Below are 25,452 nucleotides of genomic sequence, written 5' to 3'. Positions count from 1 at the left end.
GTGCTTCTTGAGTGTTACTGAGGCTGCACTCACCCAGCCATCTGACTTGTAGATGGTGGGCAATCTTTGGAAAGTCAGGTGAATGAATAGCATCATTAGCCGAGGATTGTTGCTGGGAGAACAAGATTGTGCTGTGTGAAGATGCTATCTGCAGTCCAATAACCTGTTGGGCCGGGCAGGTGATGACTGTCCAGCAAGGAAACTTGTGCCTGTGAATTCTGCTCCAGGAAGTGTTCATGCTGGTGGGACAGTAGAGGAGAATTTGACAGGAAAACCGTTTTTGTTTAAAAATGTATTTCCTGTTTGAATCCGTTCAGAACCTCACTTGATAAACCAATTTTCTTGACCAGTGCTTATAATCAGCACAAAGGTCACAATGCTCCTTCTCAATAGTTAAAATGTGTTTTGCATTGCTGTGGCAACAAATTGAGTGGCCTTTTGTGCCCAAGTTGTAGTTAGATTTGAGCTGTAATTTGATCTCCTGATTTACTAGCTCTGTGTGTTATGTAACAATTTGTGTATTGACTTTACACAAACTAGTGGTTCTGTTGTTGCTTCTGGTAAAATTCAGTGTAATATAACAGCAGAATAATTTGGAATGATTTTAATTGGCCTACAGGTTTCCAGCTCTGGTCAATTTGTAAATTCCCTCATGAGTAGGATTCACTTGTGATCGGTTTCAGTATGAAATTCCCCTTTTTTTTCTGCTTTATAGTGTAAAAACAGATGACTTCCTAAATATATATATTTTGGTGTGAATGGGAGAACCCTTGGGAACATTAACATACAGAGGTATCTGGACATGCAGATCCACAGTCCCCTCAAAGTGGCAACGCAGGTGGCCAAGGTGATTAAGAAAGCATGTGGCATGCTTGCCTTCATCAGCTGGGGCATTGAATACAAGAGTTGGGAAATCATGTTACAGCTGTATAAAACCTTGGTTAGGCTGCATTTGGAGTATTGTGTGCAGTTCTGGTCACCTTACTACCAAAAGGATGTGGAAGCTTTGGAAAGAGTGCAAAGAAGGTTCACCAGGGTCTGCCTAATCTCGAGGGTGTTGCCTACAAGGGGAGGTTGAATAAACTAGGATTGTTTTCACTAGAAAGAGGCTGAGGGGAGACATAATAGAGGTCTACAAAATTGAGAGGGGCATGGACAGGATAGATAGTCAGAGGCTTTTTCCCAGGGTGGAAGTGTCAATTACAAGGGGCCATAGGTTCAAGGTGAGAGGGAGAAAGTTTAAGGGAGATGTGTGGGAGAAGCCTGATGGGTCCCTGGAACGCTCTGCTGGAGGAGGTGGATGGAAACAGGCACATTAGCAACATTTACGAGGCATCTGGATGGGTACATAAATAGGGAGGGAACAGAGGGATATGAACAGAGTAAGGGCAGAAGATTTCTTGTTAGTTAGGACATCATGATCAGTACAGGCTTCGAGGGTTGAAAGCCCTCTAAGTTCCTGTGCTGCACGTATTTTTGTTTTTTGTTAGTGAATGTGCATCTCATTGCAACTAGATAAACATCTTAAAAAGATCGCCTAGGGACTGCAACTATAATATTTGAATCTTAAGGGAAATTGCACTGTGCAAGAGGGTTTGGAACGCATTTTATTCGTTCATGGAATGTGGCCATCACTGGCTAGACCAGCACTTACTGCCCTTTCCTAATTGCCCATGAGGGTGGTGTCTTCTTGAAACGCTGCAGTACACATGGTGTGGGTCTACCTACAGTGCTATTTGGAAAGGAGTTCCAGGAATTTGACCTAGCAACAGTGGTGGTACAAGCTGCTGCCACTGTGCAACAATGGTGGAGAGAGTGAATTTGAAGGTGGTGGATGGGATGCTAATCAAGCGGGGCTGCTTTGTTCTGGGTGGCGTCAAGCTTCTTGAGTGTTGTTGGAGCTGCATCCAGGCAAGTGAAGAGGATTCTGTCACACTCCTGACTTGTACCTTGTAGATGGTGGACAGGCTTTGGGGAGTCAGGAGGCGAGTGACTCACCGGAGAATTTGCAGCCTTTGACTTGCTCTTGTAGCCACGGTATTTGTATGGCTAGTCCAGTCCAGTTTCTGATCAATGGTAACCCCCAGGATGTCGAGAGTGGGGGAGGTTCAGTGGTGGTAATGCAATTGAATGTCATGGGATGATGGTTTGATTTTTATCTCATTGGAGATGGTCATTGACTGGCATTTGTTTTGAAGTTAAAATATATTTATTTGTCACAAGTAGGCTTGTATTAACACTGCAATGAAGTTACTGTGAAAATCCCCCAGTCGCCACACTCTGGCGCCTGTTCTGAGGGAGAATTTAGCATGGCTGATGCACCTAACCAGCACACCTTTGGACTGAGAGGGGGAAACCGGAGAACCTGAAGGAAATCCACGCAGACACGGGGAGAACACGCAAGCTCCGCACGGTGACCCAAGCCGGGAATCGAACTCTGGTCCATGGCACAGTGAGGCGGCAATGCTAACCACTGTACCATTCCCATGAATGCTTCCGCTTCAGTCCAAGTCTGAATGTTGTCCACGTCTTGCAGCATGAAGGCACCAGCTGCTTCAATACCTGAGGAGTGGCGAATGGCATTGGACATTCAGTCATCAGTAATACCCCCACTTCTGACCTTATGATGGAGTGAAGGTCATCAATGAAGTACCAGTTCAGGGAAAGTATCGGTCCAGGGGTCACAGTCTGAGGATGCAGGGTAGAGATGAGGACAGAGTTGAGAATTTTCATCACCCAGAGAGTGGTAAGCCTATGGAGTTTGTTACCACAGAAAATAGTTGAGGCCAAAGCATTGTATGTTTTCAGGAAGGAGTTAGATATAGCTCTTGGAGTAAAGGGGATCAAAGCATATGAGAGGGAAGGTGGGATCAGGCTATTGAGTTGGATGATCAGCCATGATCATAATGAATGGAAGAGTAGGCTTGAAGAGCCAAATAGCCTCCTCCTGTTTCTATTTTCTGTGTTTCTATGACACTACCCGGAGGAACTAACTGATGGATGTCGTGGTTATCCTCTGACCATGATTAGCCAGATTGAATTTGTCCTTTTTGTTGAATAGAACATGCGTGGCAATTTCCTCATTGCCGGGCAGATACCAGTATTGTAGCGGTACTGGAACAGCTTGGATGGAGACGCAGCTAATTCTGAAGTAGAAGCCTTCATTATAACAGGGGTGTCAGAGCCCTTCGCCTTTGCAGTATCCAGTGCCTCAGCCATTTCTTGATATCATGTGAAGTGAATGGAATTGACACCTTTGTAAGATTGGCACCAGTGATGCTGAGAAGAGACCAAAGTGGATCATCCACTCAGCACTTCTGGCTGAAAATGGTTGCAAATGCCTTGCCTTTTGTACAAATATCCCCATCATTGTGAATGGGGATATTTGCAGAGACTACTCCTCAGTTTAATTCTCTGCCACTGGCTTAACTGTCAATTACAATGAATGGTTGTGGCAGGACTGCAGAGCTTAGATCTGATCTGTTGGTTGTGGAACCACTTAGCTCTGTATATTACTAGCTATATTTGCTATTTATCAGGCATTTAGACCTGTGTTGTAGCTTCACCAGGTTGACAAATTTTTAGGTATGCATGGTGTTGCTCCTGACATGCCCTCCTGCACCCTTCATTGAGGGGCAGCACGGTGGCACAGTGGTTAGCACTGCTGCCTCAGTGCCAGGGACCCGGGTTCAATTCCCGACTTAGGTCACTGTCTGTGTGGAGTTTGCACATTCTCCCCGTGTCTGTGTGGGTTGCCTCCGGGTGCTCCGGTTTCATAGAAATCATAGAAACCCTACAGTACAGAAAGAGGCCATTTGGCCCATCGAGCCTGCATCGACCTCAATCCCACCCAGGCCGTACCCCCATATCCCTACATATTTTACCCGCTAATCCCTCTAATCTACGCATCCCAGGATACTAAGGGGCAATTTTAGCATGGCCAATCAACCTAACCCGCACATCTTTGGACTGTGGGAGGAAACCGGAGCACCCGGAGGCAACCCACGCAGACACGAGGAGAATGTGCAAACTCCACACAGACAGTGACCCAAGCCGGGAATCGAACCCAGGTCCCTGGAGCTGTGAAGCAGCAGTGCTAACCACTGTGCTATCGTGCTGCCCCCACAGTCCAAAGATGTGCGGGTTAGGTGGATTGGCCATGCTAAATTCCCCCTTGGTGTCAGAGGGATTAGCTGGGGTAAATGCATGGGATTATGGGGACAGCGCCTGGGTGGGATTGTGGTCGGTGCAGGTTCGATGGGCCAAATAGCCTCCTTCTGCACTGTAGGATTCTATGAACCAGGGTTGATCCCCCGACTTGATAGCTCTGAGGTTTCAGATGCGGGTGTATACAGTTCTGCTGATGGCCTGTTGTGCCTCATGGATGCTCAGTTTTGAACTGCTTGATCTGTTCTGAATTTATCTCATTTAGCGAAAGTGCCGCACAATATGATGGAGGGTATGAATATGAAGGTGGGATTATGTCTCTATAAGGACTGTGTGGTGGTCATGCCTGCCAATACTGTCATGGGTAGATGCATCTGCATAAGGTAGATTGTTGAGGACGCGATTTTTCCCTCTTGGTGATTTCCTCACCACCTGCTGCTGACTCAGTCTAACAGTTATGTCCTTTAGAACTTGGCCAGCTCAGTTGTACTAATGAGTCACTCTTGATGATGGACACAGAAGTTCCCCAACCAGAGTCCATTCTGTGCCTTTGTCACCCTCAGTGACAAGGGGGGTGGGGTATTGATTCATCAGCTGAGGGAGGGATGTAGGCTGTATCAGCAAGAGATTTCCTTCGCCATGTTTGACCTAATGTTATGAGACTTCCTGGGATCCGGAGTCAATCTTGAGGACTTGCAGGGCAACTACTTCCTGACTTTCTACCCATTGTGCCACCACCTCTGGTGGGTTTGTTCTGCTGGTGGGACAGGACGTAACTGGGGACGGAGGAGTCTGTGACATTGGCGATAAGGTATGATTGGACGAATGTGGTTATGTCAAATTATTGCCTGCCTAGTTCTGGGATGGGTCTCCCCATTTTGACACAAGCCCCCAGGAAGGTAGATTGAACATGTGTCTTTGTTATTTTCACTCCCTGGTTAATACTGGGTTGCCTGTCCAGTTTTATTATTCTTTGATTTTTCTGACTATAAAGAAAAATTCTAAAGGGGAGATCCACCATCTCTGGTTAACTAAAGAAGTTAAGGAAAGAATCACTCTTAAGGAAAAACCACATAACTGCACAAAGGTGAGTGGCTGGTCAGAATCTAAAGAACGGCAGGGAATGACCAAAATTTTAATCGGGTGAAAGAAATTTATACAATACGAGAGAAAGCCACTGCAAATGTAAAAGTAGATAGCAAGCATTTGTACAGGTATGTTAAAAGGAAGAGATTAAAGTGAGTGTTGGTCCTCTGAAGAGTGACAAGAGGGAGTCAATTGTAAATAATAAGGAAATGGCTGATGAAATTATTTTGCTTCTGTCTTCATTATAGAGGGTACCAAAAACATTCCAGTAATAGCTGTAAATCAGGGGATGGAAGGAAGAGAGGAATTTGGTGATAGCCAGGTTCCGCACACACAAGGACGGCCTCAACCGGGATATTGGGTTTATGTCACACTATTTCACATAAATATTTCTGCTTTTTTCCTCCTGAGTCTTTATCATGCGATCCTAGAATCAGAATTTATGTCACACTATTTGTAACTCCCACAGTTGCGTGGACCTGCAGAGTTTCACTGGCTGTCTTGTCTGGAGACAATACACATCTTTTTAGCCTGTCTTGATGCTCTCTCCACTCCCATTGTTTTGTTTCTTAAAGACTGGATTAGTTGTAAGTATTCGCATTCCAACCATTATTCATGTAAATTGAGTCTGTGTCTTATAAGTTCTGTTTGTGAACAGAATTCCCACTCACCTGAAGAAGGGGCTCAGAGCCTCGAAAGCTTGTGTGGCTTTTGCTACCAAATAAACCTGTTGGACTTTAACCTGGTGTTGTTAAACTTCTTACTGTGTTTACCCCAGTCCAACGCCGGCATCTCCACATCGAAATTATAATCACCAGGGAAGCTGTACTGAGCAAACTAATGGAGCTATGGGCTGACAAGTCTATGGGTCCAGATGAACTTCATCCTCGGGTCTTAAACAAGGTGGCTAATGAAGTAATAAATGTCTTGGTGTTAGTTCTCCAAAATCTCCTAGATTCTGGAAAAGTTTCATCAGATTGGAAAGTAGCAAATATAACCCGTATTCAAAATGGGAGGTTCACTTGACGAAGGAGCAGCACCCCGAAAGCTTGTGATTTCAAATAAACCTGTCGGATTATAACCTGGTGTCGTGTGACCTCTCATCTTGTCCACCCCAGTTCAATACCGGCATCTCCACATCATCGCTTTTGCAGGACATTGTTGAGACCAATCTCGTACTGTGTGTAGTTTTGGGCACCTTATTTAAGGAAGGCTGTAAATGTGTTGGAGGAAGTTAAGAAGAGGTTTATTAGATTGATACTAGAATGAGCAGATTATCTTATGAGGAAAGGCTGGGCTTGTTTCAACTGGAGTTGCATGAGGGGTGACTGAGTTGAAATATATAAGATCCTGAACGGCAATGACAAGGTGGACATGGGAAGGATGTTTCCCTTTGTGGGTGAGTCCAGAACTAGGGGGCACTGTTTTAAAATTAGGAGTCATCTTTATAGGATAGAGATGAGGAGCAATTTTCCTGAGGAATATGCAACTTTGGAACTCTGCCTCAGAAAGCAAGGAAGATAGGGTCATTGAGTGTTTTTATGGTCAAGGTGAATAGATTCCTGTTAGGCAAGGGAATCAATGGTTATTGAGGGTAGATGGGAATGTAGAACTCAACACAAACACATCAGCCATGATCTTAGCGAATGCCCGAGGGGCCTACTTCTGCACTGTTTAGTACGTTTGACAGAACTGCCTGGCTTGCAAGACCGTTTTGGACAGAAGAGTCGACCATGTTACTGAGGTTGGCGTCATGTGAAGGCCAGACGCAGCTAAGATTGACAGATTTACCTTCCCGGAAGGACATTAGTGAATTATTGTTGCTTAAATTTTAAGAGTGAAAATTTTCAATATGATATGCTGTTCCTTTTGAATTAAATTATCTTGTCTTTAAATCATCTTTTCGTAGATAATGTTTCTTTCTTCCAATGTTAAAGTTTATTTATTAGTCACAAATAGACTTACATTAACACTACAATGAAGTTACTGTGATATTGGCTGTGGCTTGGTGACTCCGTCTGATGTAGTTAGTAAGTTTCTGAACTGGTCAGTTACTTTTGTAAGCTACTCTGGATGGTGTCCAGTTAGCATTTGTTGCTGAAACAGTGTTTCTCTGGAGGGTTTTCAGTGGGGTTTCTCAGTAATGCCAGAACTGTTCAAGCTGAAATTCCCCCTTCTGATACCTACAATCATGGGTCTCCGTGATGAAGGGGAAGGGAAAAATTAAAGATTTTCCATATTTTCACAATGCCATATCCTGGCTGGAACTTTGGCCAACAATGCCAAGTCAAATTTGATAAGATCTTCCTGTTGGTGCTTACAGCATACGTCAAATACATTGGGACGATGGCCTGGATTTAATTCAGCGGTGAAGCAACAACAGTCACCACTGACCTCAGAGAGCTGCCCACAGAGATCTTACCATGTCAGTGGCACAGATTTTCTCTTTCCTGACTTTAGTTTCAACCCAGTGAAAAGTAAAGGGCATCTCCAAGGGTTCAGCAGCAGTGATATCCTCAAGCAAGCTAAGCAATGAATCACATTGAAGTATTCTCACAGACAGACAGCAAGCCAGGAAGTAAAATGCACTGGAACATGCAAATGAGGTGGAAACATTTTTAAAATGTGTGTTTTGGAGAAGTTTGACATTTAAACATATAAGTTTATTTTAAAGTTTATTTTTATAATAGTTTATGTAACAGTTTTTCAGGATCTTCAGAGGTGATTATGAACTCTTCATGCCTAATCCAATCCCACTCTCCTGCTTAGCCCCACACATTTTATAATCTTTTCAAATAATATCTAATTCACCTTGAAATATTTTGTGATTTCTGCTTCAACAGCCCTTTTGTAGAATCCTTCACACTCTAACCTCTTGAGCGTGTAAGGAAAGTGGCACACCTCATGAATTTGGGATGGGCTATAAATGCTGGCCTTACCTCATCCCGTGAATGAATAAAGAAATAGTTGACTGCCTTGTAACATTAACTTTTTCTCTCCACAGATGTTCTCTGACTTGTTGAGTGTTTCCAGCATTTTCTGTTTTTATTTTGAATGTTTTATGGTGATGAATTTGAGCCATACTGTAACAATGTGACTAACTAGTGGAAATAATTTGCAGTCTTATCTCATCACTCTTCAAAATCTTGGAACCGCCTTTAACTTTCTCAAGTGAAAACAGCTTCAAGTCTTGACTGGTCATTAACCTGTCAGGGATATTCCATCTTTCCATTGCTCTTGTATCGTTCCTATAAGGCTGCTTACAAACCCTTGACTATAGATTGACTATGACGTTAAGAAAATTCAACATTGTTTTGTTGCTGATTTCTTTGTATTTCTTTCTCAGCCATCCATGGGAAACAGTGTTTAAAGCTGCCATGCAGAAGTACCCCAATCCCATGAACCCTTGTGTTGTAGGAGTAGATGTATTAGATCGACGTATTGATGACCAAGGCAAGTTGCATAGTCAGAGGCTGCTCAGTACAGAATGGGGACTACCGTCTGTTGTCAAATCAGTAAGTACTGTTCTTCCATTATGAACTGTTACACTCCCTTTTAGTTAGTAAAGAACAGAATCTACATTTTTGTTCCTATATATTCAGTGAATCTTGGGTTTTTGCCAATTCTTTTTACAAAAACAATATCCTTCAACCCTGCCCCCTTTAAGACAAGTCAAGACAGCATTGACCTGCTGGTAAAAGGATAAATGAGCTGTTCCTCATCCGAACACCACTGGTGCTTTTTGTCTAGCAGGAACCTGGCAAGTATTATCCTTCTGATTTTTGCTCTCGGCTATCTGGTACCTGTCCTCTGAAGTACCAAGTGTACGTATCATCATCTTATCCTGCTTTCAAAAACATTTTAAGACATTTTCTATTTTCAGGTGCCTATCCAATTTCCCATTTGAAACACCTCGTGTGAAAAAGTTAAAAGTTTATTTGTCAAAAGTAAGGCTTACGTTAACACTGCAAAGAAGTTACTGTGAAATTCTGTGAATACTGTGAATGGTCAAGGTCAGTGAATGCACCTGCCCGTGACATTTCCTCCCCACCAACTTCCCGCCATGCTCAATGCACCACAGCTCCCCCACTTCCCTCTCCTTCCCTATGAACATTGTGCTTTGTCTCTGAAGCGCGCAAGAGACAATACTTTTCACTATATACCAATACATGTGACAGTAAATCAAATCAAACTTACCCAGTCACAGTCACGAGCAACCAGAACACTCACCTAATATCTAAATACTCCACCTTGCCCTCCGATGCTATAGGTAATGTGAAAATGTGCAGTTTATTGGCTTGGCATCAATAGTAGTGTTATATTGTATCTCAGTGCCTGTCTGACGAGTCAGTGTCCTTTGCTTGTGGTATTGTGAATCGTGTGTTACTATACTTGGTGACATGTTTAACTGCTGCTTCTCCAAATACAGTAACCCCCAATCAAAGATAGCACAATTAAAATATTGCAGAGATGAACTTGGGGACGAGTATAAGAGCATACCCAAACTGCTACTGATCGCCAGGATCAATCTCCAGAATCACCTGCTCTTTACGACTGACCGGAATCAGTTGGGACCTGTGATCCATCACGCTGAATTTGTTGGATGGGATTCTGATGGCCCCAAAATAGATGGAAGACTTGTGTGAGCAATGTCTTTAGTCAGGGAGAGGACCAAGTCACAACTTAAACTCAGTGGCATGGGAGGGACTGCAGCCAGGCGGGAAAGATATCCGATTGCCGTACACAAGGCATAGGATGAAACAATATAGATAGGGATCTGTACTTTTTTAACTTGTTCTTAGAAGTAATCTGAATGAATATGTAAAAAAAGCGAATTCGACCTCCTGGCCGGACATCCCATTTAAATGTGGAATTGCAATCTGGGGAGGTTTTGAGCTCTCTCATCAGACCAGTTGAACTCCCAGTGCCCACTTGTATTTGTTTGTGGCCGCATGTTACTTGGCAAATTGTAAAGGAAACTTATTGACGTCGATTAACATTCAAGGCTGAAGCAAATTGCCTGAATATTTTCTGAGCAGCATATGACCTGGAGCCCCAGCAACAACAGGCATTGGGCTTCTAGTTGCCAAACTAGATTGCCCTGTTTGATTTTAATATTCCTGGAAGTTCCAAAAGAATTGTTTTTAGCCTTATTAAAGATAGCTGACATTTATACAACACCTTGTCATTTCCTTAAGCATGTCCAATCAGGTCGTACATGGCAAAAGTAATTAAATGTGTTGGTAAACTGTTGCCCACTAGATAAATTCCAAATTATAACAGCAAAATGTATTAGTAAGCACGGTTTGAGACCTGTTAACTAAATGAAAATGGACTAAAAGTTTTCTTGCAAAGCTGCATGTTGTGCACCTAAACTGTTCACGAAGAATCCATTAGTCTACTAATTAAATGGTCCCATCTGACAATGGGGACAAGAACCAGAAGTATTCCAGAATTGCCACTGTCCTCCAGAACCTCCAGTGTGCCCATAAGGAGTGTTCTATTCAGAGCTCTGAACCATATTGGGTTCACTGATCTACGCAGGCTTGTGACGTTCCAACCTGCAAGCTACCATGAATGGTTATGTATAATACGCTGTACTCTGAAAACAGAGAACCACTTTGTATAATGGCCGAGGGAGGAAAGATAACATAAAAGAATGGAATCCTACGGGGTGGATTTAAATGGTTTAGATTCACAGAATTGGGATTCGTTTTTATCCAGTGAGCCTATGAATTGCAGAAGCCTTTGTTTTATTAAATCAGACTGACATCGGGTTAAAGTTCAGTAAATTGTATCAAAAATGCTGACGGACTTTGATTCTGACGTGGAATATATGTTAAAGGTTGTGGTTGTGTACGGATTCAGTTGCGTAATTCTGCACCAGGCCCCCTCCTATTGCACAATTGATTGATGTGCGGAAAAGCAGGCCAAAATAACACAAGGTCACCTTTCAGGGCCTTCACTGTGACTCGTGTGTACTGACTGGGTGGATCAGGTTACAACTTTGAATCATTCAAAAAGTTGAGAACACGACAGGGACAGGAGTGAAGGTGGAGAAGTGCACAGTGGCATTATTTGATATTGATTTCCCCCACACTCTATTACACCTGATTTCTTGCCTGGTGAACTGCTAACACGTTTCTTTCCAAGTTATAACCAGGGGTCAGAACCACAGACTCCCTACAGTGCAGAAGGAAAACATTTGGCTCATTAAATCTGTACCGACTCTCCGAAAGAGCATCCCATCCTGGCCTTCCCTTCCTACCCCCCTAACCCCGTACATTTACCATTGCTAATCCATCTAACCTGCGCATCTTTGAACTGTGGGTGAAAACTGGAGGACCCAAAGGAAACCCACGCAGACATGGAGAGAACGCGCAAACTCCACACACAGTCAACCGGGCTGAAATTGAACCCGGGTTCCCTGGCACTGTGAGGCAGCAGTTTTAACTACTGTGCCAACGTGCCACTCCTTCGTCTAAGTACGAGAATTTAACCCAGTTGGAGTTTTTTTTTAATTGGGTGATATCAATTTACTGTTCAGTCACAATCTGTTCAAATGCTTTACGTGTGAGATTTGTGTTTCTGCTAAATAAAACTATTTTATAAACAAAATTTCTTGTTCCATTAAATTGAAAGAAGTTTATTCAACTGAACCCCACCACCCCGCCCCATCAACTGAAAGCACTAGTGCCCCTCTAACCAACATAATATGCCTCGCCTGTAGGAGACATTGTGGTGTCCGTTTGCTCAATAAATCATTTTGTGGGAGATGTAGATGGAATGGTGTCGTGAATTGGGAGTGAAAGAGGAGCTGTTTGTGAATGACATGCGAAGTCCCTCGAAAAATATCATCTGAAACTCCCCTTATTTGTTGTACGGCTTGTCCTAATACCCTGTGACATATTTAGAGTCAGAGTTGTGACAGCACAAAAGGAGATCTGTTGTCCCATTGAGTTAATGCTGGCTTTCTGTAAAGCAGTCAAGTCAGCTACATTCCTCCACTCTCCCTGCAATTGCCTAATCGGTTTACTGGCTAACAAGGGAGTTCCTGGCACTGAATCAGGTGGATCAATATGTTTGACACATTTAAGTGATGAAAGCAAAAAAGGGAGGGAGAGAGGAGTTTGATAATTGAACAAGTGTTAGAGATCACCTCCTCCCATTCTGGTTTCTCATTCCCAAACATCCTATACAAGATGGTCACATCCCCAAGGGTGTTCTGAATGACAGGGTAGCTGGAGCCAGATGAACAGTGTGAAGCCCAAAGCTCCTCTTCAAGGACGCTTGCAAGTGTGACACAATGACCCTAGACATTGCTAATCACACGGGGAGTCACTAGCTGACAACTGAGGAAAATGGCAGCAACACCTTTGGACTGGCACACATCACCTCAGTAACCAGTGGCTACAGACTCCAACACTGAAAACAACAACCCACTTGGTAGCTTCATGAGTGAAACCTGTGACAGAACCTGCCCCACAGGGATTGGCCCCTTCAGCCACCAGCAAAGGTGCGTCGTGTGAAGACAATTCATTTGAAATGGGCCGTTTCCCTCCCCTTTCATAGATGGAAGGGTGCTATCAAAATAAATGGTAGTGTCTGCTTTGACAAGTGATTGATGATTACTTGGACATCTCAACTGTGTCTGTAAAGTGTAGCATTGGGAAACTGGGCTGTCTCACTTCCAACGCGTGAGGTTGGAGGGCGGCCATGTACCGTACAATATCATATTGCTCTTGTCAAATGCTGAGTGTGAAGTAAGTTCGCTGCAGCTTTGATTAATGCCAGGTGGAAGAATTAATGGTATTTTTATCTAAAACCTTGATCTTTGTTCCAATTTTCCAGCTTATTGGTGCCTCGAGGACGCGGACGTATGTGCAGGAACACTCTGTCGTGGATCCCATGAAACGGACCATGGAGCTTCGATCTGCAAATGTTAGTAGAAACATGAGGGGCTAACTGGAGCTGTAATATTGACCAGAAGTATTGCATAGTTTCAGGAACTTCCTGCAATTGGCCCACATTCTGAAATGAGCAGACTGTGTTTTACATAACTGCTAAATTCAGCGTACAAGATGCAGGTTTTTCAGGACAGCATTTCCATCTATTGACATGACAGCAAATCGTAACCATATAAATGCTTGAGTGTGGTAACCTGTGTGCTATGGGAAAAATCTCACACATAGAACAGGACAGCACAGGAACAGGCCCTTCGGCCCACGATGTTGTGCCGAACATGACACCAAATTAAACTAATCCCTTCCATCCCCCTTTCAGGTAGTACAGTCCAGATTATAACTCCTCACCACTTCTTTTTGCCAATTATCTTAAAAGTGCCCTCTGCTTACCGACCTTCCTCCCAGTGGAAACAGTTCCTATAGGGATAGAAGATTCCCTTCCCTGGAGGGTATTAGTGAACCGGTTGTATTTTTAAATCTAAGCATCTTTACGGTTAATGTTTATTAATGTAATCTGCAAAATAACGCAATTAAAAAACAGTATAATAGTCAATATAATATTCTGGGGAGACAGTGGGATAGTGGTAATGTCACTGGGCTAATAATTCAGAGGCCCAGGCCAATACTCTGGGGACATGGGTTCAAATCCCAACATAGCAGCTGATGGAATTTGAATTCAACTAATAAATCTGGAATTTAAAGCAAGCCTCAGAGTTGGTGAGCATGAACCAACTATTGAGCAACTACTCTCGGCTGTTGTAAAAACCCATCTGGTTCACTAATGCCCTTAAGGGAAGGAAATCTGCCATCCTTAACTTGGCCTACATGTAACTCCACAGCAATATGGTTGACTAGTAACTGCCCTCTGAAATGGACTAGCAAGCCACTCAGTGCAGGGCAGTTGGGGATGGGCAACACATGCTGGCCTTGTCGCCCGCATTCCATTAAAAAATTGTGGTGCCAGTTCACAGACTACCGGATTTATTGCAATGCCAATTGTTCTTGCTGCTCACGGTCAAGGATTGGTGGCTGGATGAATTTTAGACTGAGTGTCCCCCAGTCTAAAATTCCAGGCACCTGAGATGGCCCACAGGACAGAACATGAGTGAATATTTTTCCTGACTTGTCCTGTATCATACTGTAGAAGTGCATCCAAAAGAAGCACCAATGTGAAGCGATCCTTCGCTTTCTGTCGCATCTTTGTCCTTATTGCAGTGATCAGTTCTCACTTTAGGGCATAGAACACTCTCATATTTCACAAATCATTGCAAGTAAACACACCGGTTAAGAAGGCCATAAAAGTCTAAAAGCAAGGCACTGGGATCCAGTTGTGGAGTAATAGAATTGGAAATCAGTGAACTTATCATCAAAATCATAGAATCATAGACCCCTACAGTGCAGAAAGAGGCCATTCGGCCCATCGAGTCTGCACCGACCACAATCCCACCCAGGCCCTACCCCCATATCCCTACATATTTACCCACTAATCCCTCTAACCTACACATCTCAGGACACTAAGGGGCAATTTTTAACCTGGCCAATCAACCTAACCCGCACATCTTTGGACTGTGGGAGGAAACCGGAGCACCCGGAGGAAACCCACGAAGACACAAGGAGAATGTGCAAACTCCACACAGACAGTGACCCAAGCCAGGAATCGAACCCAGGTCCCTGGAGCTGTGAAGCAGCAGTGCTAACCACTGTGCTACCGGTTTATGTTGAATTTGTACAAAATCTCAGTTGGAACACCTCTGTCTCTATATTACAAGAAAGGTATAGCGGCACTGTAGAATTGCAGTAAAGATTTACAAGGATGTTACTGGAACTGAGAGGCTATAGCTCAGCAAAGGCTGGGGTTCTTTCCTCGAGAAAGGAAAAGTTTGAGGGGTGAGCAGATGGAAGCCTTGTGAAATGATTTGATAGAGTAGACTTGAGGATGATGATTCCATTTGTGAGCCATAAGTATAAAACAGTCACAAATCTAACAGGATATGCAAGAGATTTTTTATCCAGAGAGTGGTGAGAATGTGGAACTCATGACCACAGAGTAGTTGAAGCAAATAGCATTGATACATTGAAGGCGGGCTGGATGAGTACACAAGGGAAAAGGAATAGAAGGATATGATGGTATGATTAAATAGAGGAGGCTACGAGGAGGCTCTTGTGGAGCATCGGCACCAGCATGGACCTAGTGGACCAAATGGTCTATTTCTGGTTTAAAGGCTTCCTATATATAGAACATAGAACAGTACAGCACAGTACAGGCCCTTCGGCCCATGATGTTGTGCCGAACCTTTTCCGAAACCAAGATCAAGCTATCCCACTCCCTATCATTCTAGTGTGCTCCATGTGCCTATCCAATAACCGCTTGAAAGTTCCTAAAGTGTCCGACTCCACTATCACAGCAGGCAGTCCATTCCACACCCCAACCACTTTGAGTAAAGAACCTACGTCGTACATCCCTCCTATATCTTCCACCACGAACCTTATAGTTATATAGTTATAGTAACAGCTACATCCACCCGAGGAAATAGTCTCTGAATGTCCAGTCTATCTATCCCCCTCATCATCTTATAAACTTCTATTAAGTCGCCTCTCAACTTCCTCCGCTCTAAAGAAAAAAGCCCTAGCTCCCTCAACCTTTCCTCATGAGACCTACCCTCCAAACCAGGCAGCATCCTGGTAAATCTCCTCTACACTCTCTCGAATGCTTCCCCATCCTTCTTATAATGAGGTGACCAGAACTGCACACAATATTCCAAATGTGGTCTCACCAAGGTCCTGTACAGTTGCAGCATAACCCCACGGCCCTTAAACTCCAACCCCCTGTTAATAAATGCGAACACACTATAGGCCTTCTTCACGGCTCTATCCACTTGAGTGGCAACCTTCAGAGATCTGTGGATATGAACCCCAAGATCTCTCTGTTCCTCCACATTCCTCAGAACCCTACCTTTGACCCTGTAATCGCATTCAAATTTGTCCTACCAAAATGAATCACCTCGCACATATCAGGGTTAAACTCCATCTGCCATTTTTCGGCCCAACTCTGCATCCTATCAATGTCTCTTTGCAGCCTACAACAGCCCTCCACCTCATCCACTACTCCACCAATCTTGGTGTCATCCACAAATTTACTGAGCCACCCTTCAGCCCCCTTCTCCAAGTCATTTATAAAAATCACAAATAGCAGAGGATCCAGCACCGATCCTTGTGATACACCGCTGGTAATTGGTCTCCAGTCTGAAAATTTTCCATCCACCACCACCCTCTCTCTTCTATGAGATATGATGTGGAGATGCCGGCGTTGGACTGGGGTAAACACAGTAAGAAGTTTAACAACACCAGGTTAAAGTCCAACAGGTTTATTTGGTAGCAAAAGCCACACAAGCTTTCGGAGCTCTAAGCCCCTTCAGGTGAGTGGGAATTATTCTATGAGATAGCCAGTTGCTTATCCAATTGGCCAAATTTCCCTCTATCCCACACCTCCTTAATTTCTTCATGAGCCGGCCATGGGGAACCTTATCAAACTCCTTACTAAAATCCATGTATATGACATCAACTGCTCTACCTTCATCGACACACTTCGTTACCACCTCAAAAAAATTCAATCAAATTTGTGAGGCAAGACTTACCCTTCACGAACCCATGTTGACTATCCCGGATTAAGCTGCATCTTTCTAAATGGTCGTAAATGCTATCCCTCAGGACCTTTTCCATTAACTTACCGACCACCGAAGTAAGACTAATCGGCCTATAATTACCAGGGTCATTCCTATTTCCTTTCTTGAACAGAGGAACAACATTCGCCACTCTCCAGTCCTCTGGCACTATCCCCGTGGACAGTGAGGACCCAAAGATCAAAGCCTCTGCAATCTCATCCCTTGTCTCCCAAAGAATCCTAGGATATATCTCATCTGGCCCAGGGGACTTATCGACCTTCAGGTTTTTCAAAATTGCTAATACATCTTCCCTCAGAACATCTGCCTCCTCCAGCCTATCAGCCTGTATCACACGCTCATCCTCAAAAACATGGCCCCTCTCCTTGGTGAACATTGAAGAAAAGTATTCATTCATCGCCTCTCCTATCTCTTCTGACTCCATGCACAAGTTCCCACTACTGTCCTTGACCGGCCCTAACCTCACCCTGGTCATTCTTTCATTCCTCACATAAGAGTAAAAAGCCTTGGGGTTTTCCTTGATCCGACCCGCCAAGGACTTCTCATGCCCCCTCCTAGCTCTCCTAAGCCCTTTTTTTTAGCTCTTTCTTTGCTACCTTGTAACCCTCAAGCGACCCAACTGAACCTTGTTTTCTCACCCTTAGATACGCTTCCTCCTTCCTCTTGACAAGCCATTCAACCTCTTTTGTGAACCATGGTTCCCTCACTCGGCCATTTCCTCCCTGCTTGGCAGGGACATACCTATCAAGGACACGCAGTTATTTGTTCCTTGAACAAGTTCCACTTTTCATTTGTGCCTTTCCCTGACAGTTTCTGTTCCCATCTTATGCTCCCTAATTCTTGCCTAATCGCATCATAATTACCCCTCCCCCAATTATAAACCTTGCCCTGCCGTACGGCCCTATCCCTCTCCATTGCAATAACGAAAGACACCGAATTCAGCATTGTTATTCCCAAAGCATGTGGCACCGTGCAATAGTGTAAAATTCAATTTACTGTGACACTGTACCTCAGAACAATAACCTCTGTCGTACCAATGGTGATTTCCTGGAACACCAATGTGTTGTCTCTTCAAAATTGGGTGCAATTCTATGCTGTGATCTCTGCCAAATGAGACTACCCTAGCTGACATCTCTTGCAGTCCACAGACAAACCATTATTCTGGGTTTGATTATGGACCCAAATCTCAAGGTGAAGCCACGCATGTCATCCACTGCAGCACTCGGTTCCCCATTCATTTTGATAGGATATTAATGGTGACCATGTTATTGGTTACTGTGGTGTATGTTTGAGCACCTTGATTGTAGAACTGTTCTGCTTAGTGTTTCAATTGTGTTTTCTAATTGCATTATTTTTCAGATAACATTAACAAATCTAGTATCCGTGGATGAACGGTTGGAATACAAACCCCACCCACAGGACCCGGAAAAGTAGGTGCAAGCACACTTGTTGGTTGAGTGCAGTTTTATTGGTGCAGCTTTATTGTTAATTCACACGTGGATTTGAAGTCCTTTTATTTCTCTTTCACCTTGTTAGATGACTTCCCGGTTTTCCTCTTGGGTGATCAGCAGCAAGTCCACTGTCTGCTTTGCAGGCACCAAACAGAGAGGGAACACCCTTACATGAGCTAGGCTAAGAACAGAAATTAGCAGTGAAATATAGAGTCAATCTCTGGAGTTCTAGGCTGCTGTTTCGTTTTCTGTTATTTTAAAAACTTAAGCTATTTAATAATATATAGAAGCAGAGAAAATAGGAGCGGGAGTAGAACATATGGCCCTTGGAGCCTGCTCCGCTTTCATATGATCACGGCTGATCTTCTATTTCAATGCCATACTCCCACATTCTCCCTTCGTCCCTCAACACCTTTAGACTGTAGAAATCTATCTATTTCCTTCTTAAACATATTGTGACTTGGCCTCCACGGCCTTCTGTGGTAGAGAAATCCACAAATCTCTCGACTCCATCCTCTGAAGAAGTTTCTCCTCATCTGAGTTCTAAATGGCCTATCCATATCCTGAGACTGTGACCCCTTTTTCTAGGAAACCCCCCCCCCCCGCCACCACTCCCAGCCTGAAGAAACAACATCCTAGCATGCAGTCCGTCCAGCCCTGCCAGAATTTTATACGTTTCAATGAGATCTCTCATTCTTCTAAATTCCACATGAGGTTGAATAGGGCAGATGACAGACCCATGGAATTATTAGATTGATCTGCTCCTTGGTTTGCCTTCCTACTATGTCTGATATTTTTTGTGTTGGGAGGTTTAACCAATGGCTGGTCCACATGACATTCCCTCAGAGGTTATTTTGGCATCTAAAAGGAGAAGTAGCTCAGGAGCTTTCTATCATACAGCTTTGAAGCAGACCTTGAGGGGAAGGGGAACCCGGAAATTGTATGATATTAATTCAGAGCAATTTGTACAGGTCATTTCTCAATTATATTGCCCCTTTTCTTCCAGTAGGACCTCAAATGTATGATTCTGTTTTGTTGTTTCAGAACAATCCTCACCCAAGAAGCTATAATCAGTGTCAAAGGGGTGAGCCTAAGCAGCTACATGGAAGGAATAATGGCAAACAGCATCTCTGCTAATGCAAATAAAGTGAGTATAAGGGTTGGGAAAATAGGACCATAAGTGAAAAGAGGAAGAAAGATCATTTTCTTTTTGAATTACCTGTCTAAAATAATAGCTTACTCGGTGTGCTTCTCCCCTCCCTCAACATTTTTTCCTGGTATAGTTCTAAGGATGTTGATAGTTCTTCTCTATCTCTCTATGGATATTCTGGAATTTTAAAAAAATATTCATTTATGGAACACTGGTGTCCCTGGCTGGCCAGCATTTAGTTCAGTTGAGAATCAACCACATTGCTGTGACTCTGGAGTCACGTGTTGGCCAGACCAGGTAAGAACAGCAGATTTTCTTCCCTAAAGAACATTAATAAACCAGATGGGTTTTTCCGACAGGTGACAATGGTTTCATGGTCATCGGTAGATTCTTAATTCCAGATTTTTTTTAAAATTCATATTCCGCCATCTGCCGTGGCGGGATTCAAACTTGGATCCCCAGAACATCAGCTGAATTTCTGGATTAATAGTCTAGCGATAATACTACTAGGACATTGCCTCCCCTTTATTACCTCATGGGCTGTAGACGTCATTGGCAAGGTCAGCATTTGTTGTCCTTGGAAAGATGGTGGTAAGCGACCTCTTTGAACCGCTGCAGCCCAGGTGGTGTGGGTACACTCACAGTGTACCCACACAGAGGATGGAGAGAGTCAGGGTGGTGTGTGCCTGGAACTTGCAGGCAGTGCTAGGTCATTGCACGGGACAGTTAAGAATGGACTAAATTACTGTGGGTCTGATTAACATGTAGGCCAGGTAAGGATGGCAGATTTCTTTCCCTAAAAGGACATTAGTGAACCAGTTTTTATAACAGTCAATGATAGTTTCATGGTGACAATTAGTGAGACTAGCTTTACGTTGCAGATTTATTAACTGAATTTACATTCCAGCGGCTGCTGTGCTGGGATTTGAACCCAATGCTTAGAGCCTGGGCCTTTGGCTAACTAGACCAGTGACATTATCACTATGCCATCCTTCAGGGACGTATGGGCCCACCTAGTCAGCGCAGTATGCAAGCCTGATGTTGTCCTCACCTGATAGCACTTCTTTGTGATCAGGTATGGAGATTCTGTCTGACTTTTAGTATTCTGTTTCCCCCTCAAGTTGACCAACAGTGATTATGAATGAAGCTTGGAATGGTTTTGTATGATTTAATTGACAGACTAAGTTCATGGAATCCCTATAGCACAACCTACCTGCACATCTTTGGCGTGCGGGAGGAAACCAGAGGAAACCCGCGCAGACACGGGGAAAATGGTCAAACTCCGCACATCTAGGCTAGAATTAAACCCATGTCCCTGGCGCTGAGGCAGCAATGCTAACCACCATGCCACCCTGAAGTTGCTTTTAGGAATCTCGAAAGGATCTTACTGCATTGGTTTATAATGGTCTCATCCAACTTCTCTTTTCACTACATGTAATGAATGATTTACACTGTTTTGACCAGTATTTTGACATTGCTGTCTATGTTTTTCTACACAGGGACGAGAAGCAATGGAGTGGGTAATTCGCAAATTAAATGCTGAAATCGAAGAGTTGACAGCATCTGCAAGAGGAAGTATCAAAATGCCAATGGCAGCAACTTCAGTGGAGTAATAGCTGAGGGTTGTTGAGAAATATGTTGTTCGCCTCTGGACTGTTTAGCCGACTGCTTCCCACTGTGCATTTCATTTCCCTCGTTTACCAGAGCTGCAGATCTAAGAAGTGTAAAGCAACTTGGATTTGTTTGCTTCTCGCTCTGTTTCGGTGGGACACTCCATACTGCTGCGTGCCGATTACAATTGTGTTCCGCCTGTGCAGTGCGCGTGTTTTCCTGGAGGATTTGATTTGGAGAGAGTGTATTAGAACTGGTGCACAGAGGGAAGTACTGGGTTATAATATTTATTACTAGGTATATTATAATATTGGCAGAAGAATTGAGAGCTGGCAAAGACCAGTAAGTTGGAGCTTGTGACCTCTATGTCAGATTTTGTGGCCCAAAATATTTGCAGAGATTAAAAACAAAACCACATTTGTGCCACTTACCATTGATCAGCAGACAGTACTTTCGCTGGTGGATCAATTGGCAAAGTCCTTGTATAACAGGATGACAGATCAGGTTCAGTCCTTCATCTGGACTCTGTTAACTGGTCAGGGTGGCCAGTAGGATTGCTGTAATTAGCCTCAGCAATGCCAGACCAGAACAATCAGCTTGTGTTCCCATTCCTGATCATTATCCAGTAGTTTATGTAAGGGCTGGATCAGCGTGGCGCCCAGCAACCTACTGATGTTCATTGTCTTCACAGCTTGTGACTTGCCATGTGGGTGAGACACTGAAGAAGCACCTTCTGATCCCTAATCCAGCAACACCCAACACCTAGCAGCTTTGAGCAAGGGTTTGAGGTACAGGGCACACAAATGTTTCACTGGCAATTTGGACAAGCTGTTGTGATTAAGACTTGTTGGAAATCGGGGATTAACTTGGAGTCTGCTAGCATAATTATGCTATTAAGTTCAACATAATCAAAACTTGGGGAAAAAAATGTTGTTTTGACTTCCCATACCTAACAGCCCAACTGTTAGTCCCGAACAGCAAGTATTGCAGCATGGGTGTTTTAAATTTCAGTATTAAAATTAGGAAGTTAAACTTTTGGAATTTGGATCCAGTTCTCAGTCATTCAGTGCAACATTCGTCAAGAAACAGGACTCTGCCGTAGTAAGAGGTATAATACTGTACAACAGTGTCACAGAGCTAGTAAATTTATATATGAAGAGCAAATGTGTGAGAAAGCCAAGGATGTTGCCGTAATATCAAGAAATACTTAACAGTTATGGTTTTGTATGAAAGTTCCTGTGAATCTGTGGGTAACTAGGTTTTGGTAATCTTTGTTTCATTAGTGTTTACAATTTAACCTAGAGAGAATTGTACCACGCAGTTGCCATAGATGATCTACATTGAGGTGTTGACATTCCTAAAACACTGAAACATTAGTGAAGGCTTTCAGTATGTTGTACTTGTATCTAGCACTTTTTAATAGAGACGCTTCTTCTTTAATTATTAGTCATCTTCACAGGAACATGTTTTGACCCAGCAGTAAATTAGCAGTAGGAAATACAGTTCCATCACGTCCCAAAGTCACGTTACTTTGTATTATCAGAATTACAGCAGAGCCTTATAATACTGCCAAGTTCCATGATAATGTAGCGGTTGTGTCTGTTTTAATTGGGGGCGGCATGGTGGCACAGCAGTTAGCACTGCTGCCTCAGCTCCTGGGTTCGATTCCGGCCTCGGGTCACTGTGGAGTTTGCACATTCTCCCCGTGTCTGCGTGGGTTTCCTCCGGGTGCTCCGGTTTCCTCCCACAGTCCAAAGATGTGTGGGTTAGGTGAATTGGCCATGCTAAATTGCCCCTGCCAAATTGCCCCTTAGTGTCGGGGGACTAGCTAGGGTAAATGCATGGGGTTATGGGGATAGGGCCTGGATGGGATTGTGGTCGTGCAGACTCAATGGGCCGAATGGCCTCCTTCTGCACTGTCGGATTCTATGAATAACCCTTTACAAATCACAGCTACCTCAGTGACCATGGTTAGGACGTGTCTTCTGACCCGGAGGAGCTGTATTGATTTTGGCCATTGGTTGGATATCTAGGATAATCCTGTAGCCACTTGCAGATACAAGAAAACAACCCTTTTGTTGCACCAAACCCAATATCACCCAGTTGAATGGGACAGATCACAATGCAAGAATTCCTGAGCTCGGCTGTGAGGGATGGAGAACCTGTTGTATTGGTAAAAGAAGCTGGATTGTGCTCTTCGTGACCTGTTTCACTTCAAATAGATTCTTCAGCATTTTAAAAGCAATTGAAAGTATACAGAATTAAAATTTAATTTGGTGTTCACGGGATCAGAAGGTTGCTAGTTCAAGCATTCCATCGAATACCAGCACAGATAGCTACACAGCAATCAGTAATTCCACCCTTCTCATGAGATTTGTTTAAGTCAACATTAAAGATCCTAAGGCATTATTTTAAAGGAGAGATTTTCCATTACTTTAGCTAACATTCCTTTTTCAATACTATCAAAGGTGTATAAACTGATCACTTATAACCAACGGTGGAACCTTGCTGCAGTCAGATTGGCTGTGCATTTCCTTTCCTTGCGTAAATCACTAATTCATTGAAAAGGAGGAGCTTGAGAAGTGAGAAAGTGCTCACAAATACTATCATTTAACTTTAATACACTTTTTGCCTCAACTACAGGATAGTTTTGAATTGAGAGTCTTATTTGAGTTGTCCGGCCTGAGGGCTTCTTCCCTTTTTGAGCTCTCTTTCTGTAACGTTTTTGTTGGAGAATTCAGAGCTTTGGCTTTTGACCATAGAAAGGTTATGGTGGAGAAAGAGGCCATTCAGCCCATTGTGCCTGCGCTGCCATGATGCTGCTGAGCTGTTCCTTATATAACCACTGGTTTTGTGTAGTACCAATTGACTAGCAAGTGCAGCAGGATTTAAGTTTGTTCTCTGGGGACTGTGTTCTGTTCAGTTTCCATTATACATACAGATTGAGCTACGGGGAGATTGAGCTACTGAGCAGATAGATTTCTTCAGTGGAGCACGTATTTACGTTTGAGGTGCCTGCATTCACCAGCACATTATGTCTCAGTGCACTATTTGTGCGGCACTAAAGTGCAGGGTGGTGTTTACTATTTCACACAAGATTCTATCACACAGCATATCTTGCAATAAAAAAACTCTTCTTTTTTTTAGTTCCAAACTTCAAATTTTCATTCAAACAACTCTCTGGCAATAATATTTCTTAATGAGTGTCTTCTGGGGTCACCCTGGAGTTTTGCCACTATCTGGGCTGAGCAGAGAGATAAGTTGTGCCAAACACATTTGGTCGTGTTGCACTAATATGGTGAATAGAAATAAACTTTTAATAAATTAGGTTTTTCAATTAGCAATATATGGAAATGTCACAGCACATGGTGAGTTTGCCTGACTGTGCATCTGGGGAGATGAGATTAAAGTAAATATGTTGAGAGAGAAACGTGTAGGCAATGTTTCAGGTTGATTCACTCATGTCAGAATTTGTTCTGATGAAAGGTAATTGAGTTGAAACATTGCCCCTAAACTCTCCCTCTTTCCACAGATGTGGGGTGTTTCCAGCATTTACTATTTCACTTCAGATTTTCAAAATAAATAGTTTGGTTGAAGAGTTCACAGTTTATTGTGCTGCAGTTTCTGTGATTCTCTTGGGAGTGCTAAGGCTGGTGCGATTCTGGAGACTTCAGTGATTTTTAAAAAGAAAACTTTTTTATGGGATTTAGAACTGGAACCCAGTCATCACCCACAGGGCCCAAAAGCTCATTCTTTGCAAGATTCAAGATGAATGTAGATTTAATTGGGCAGCATGACTCAATTTTTTTATTAGAGTTCCAAAAAAAGACTGTGGTCAGTGGGTGAACATTTGAAATTCTGCTGTAAATGGGCTCAGGGGACTGTTCCAGATTCTACCCTTACACCTACTTAGTTTGGTTTTGTTCTGGTACAATGGACATTCCTCCCTGGGCAAGTCTGTATCTACTTGTGTTTCCGTCTCCACATAAATGGCCTATGAGCTGGAACCTTTCACAGCTACAAAAAGACAAAAACTTTTTTTTAATATGCTGCTCGTAACATTTATTGTTTAATGTTTCGCTAGATAAAGATTTTGTTTAACTTAATGTGACCAACAGAAAGAAATGAACATTGGACTAGGCTTGTTCGGTTGAAGCATAACACAGTGTTAGTTTTTTTTAAATTATTTCCTGTGTAATATCTCTGCTACCTTTCATTTCCATGAAGGAGTTTTTTGTATGGAATAGTATTTATTTTAATAGCACTGAATTGTACTTCAAACTCCAGCCAAGTTATCATTTTTAACAAAACTGCTGACAATAAAATTGTGTTTTTAAACTAGA

The 25,452-nt window shown here is 43.2% G+C and overlaps 1 protein-coding gene across 1 annotated transcript in view; it reads left to right on the top strand.

Moving 5' to 3' along the window:
• Positions 1–25,452, top strand: part of LOC144508411 (PRELI domain containing protein 3B-like) — a 28,036-nt gene extending 2,584 nt beyond the window's left edge. Inside the window, exons 2-6 of the mRNA XM_078236296.1 lie at positions 8,600–8,768; positions 13,105–13,194; positions 18,257–18,327; positions 19,393–19,495; positions 20,998–25,452. Of these exons, the coding sequence (XP_078092422.1) occupies positions 8,600–8,768; positions 13,105–13,194; positions 18,257–18,327; positions 19,393–19,495; positions 20,998–21,111 (547 nt within the window). The 3' untranslated portion in view covers positions 21,112–25,452. The remainder of the gene's footprint in view (positions 1–8,599; positions 8,769–13,104; positions 13,195–18,256; positions 18,328–19,392; positions 19,496–20,997) is intronic.

Source organism: Mustelus asterias, chromosome 20 (assembly GCF_964213995.1).
Source record: "Mustelus asterias chromosome 20, sMusAst1.hap1.1, whole genome shotgun sequence".
Taxonomy (NCBI): Eukaryota; Metazoa; Chordata; class Chondrichthyes; order Carcharhiniformes; family Triakidae; genus Mustelus; species Mustelus asterias.
The sequence above is the reverse complement of the archived record's forward strand: the minus strand, read 5'-3'. Positions and strand labels throughout refer to the sequence as shown.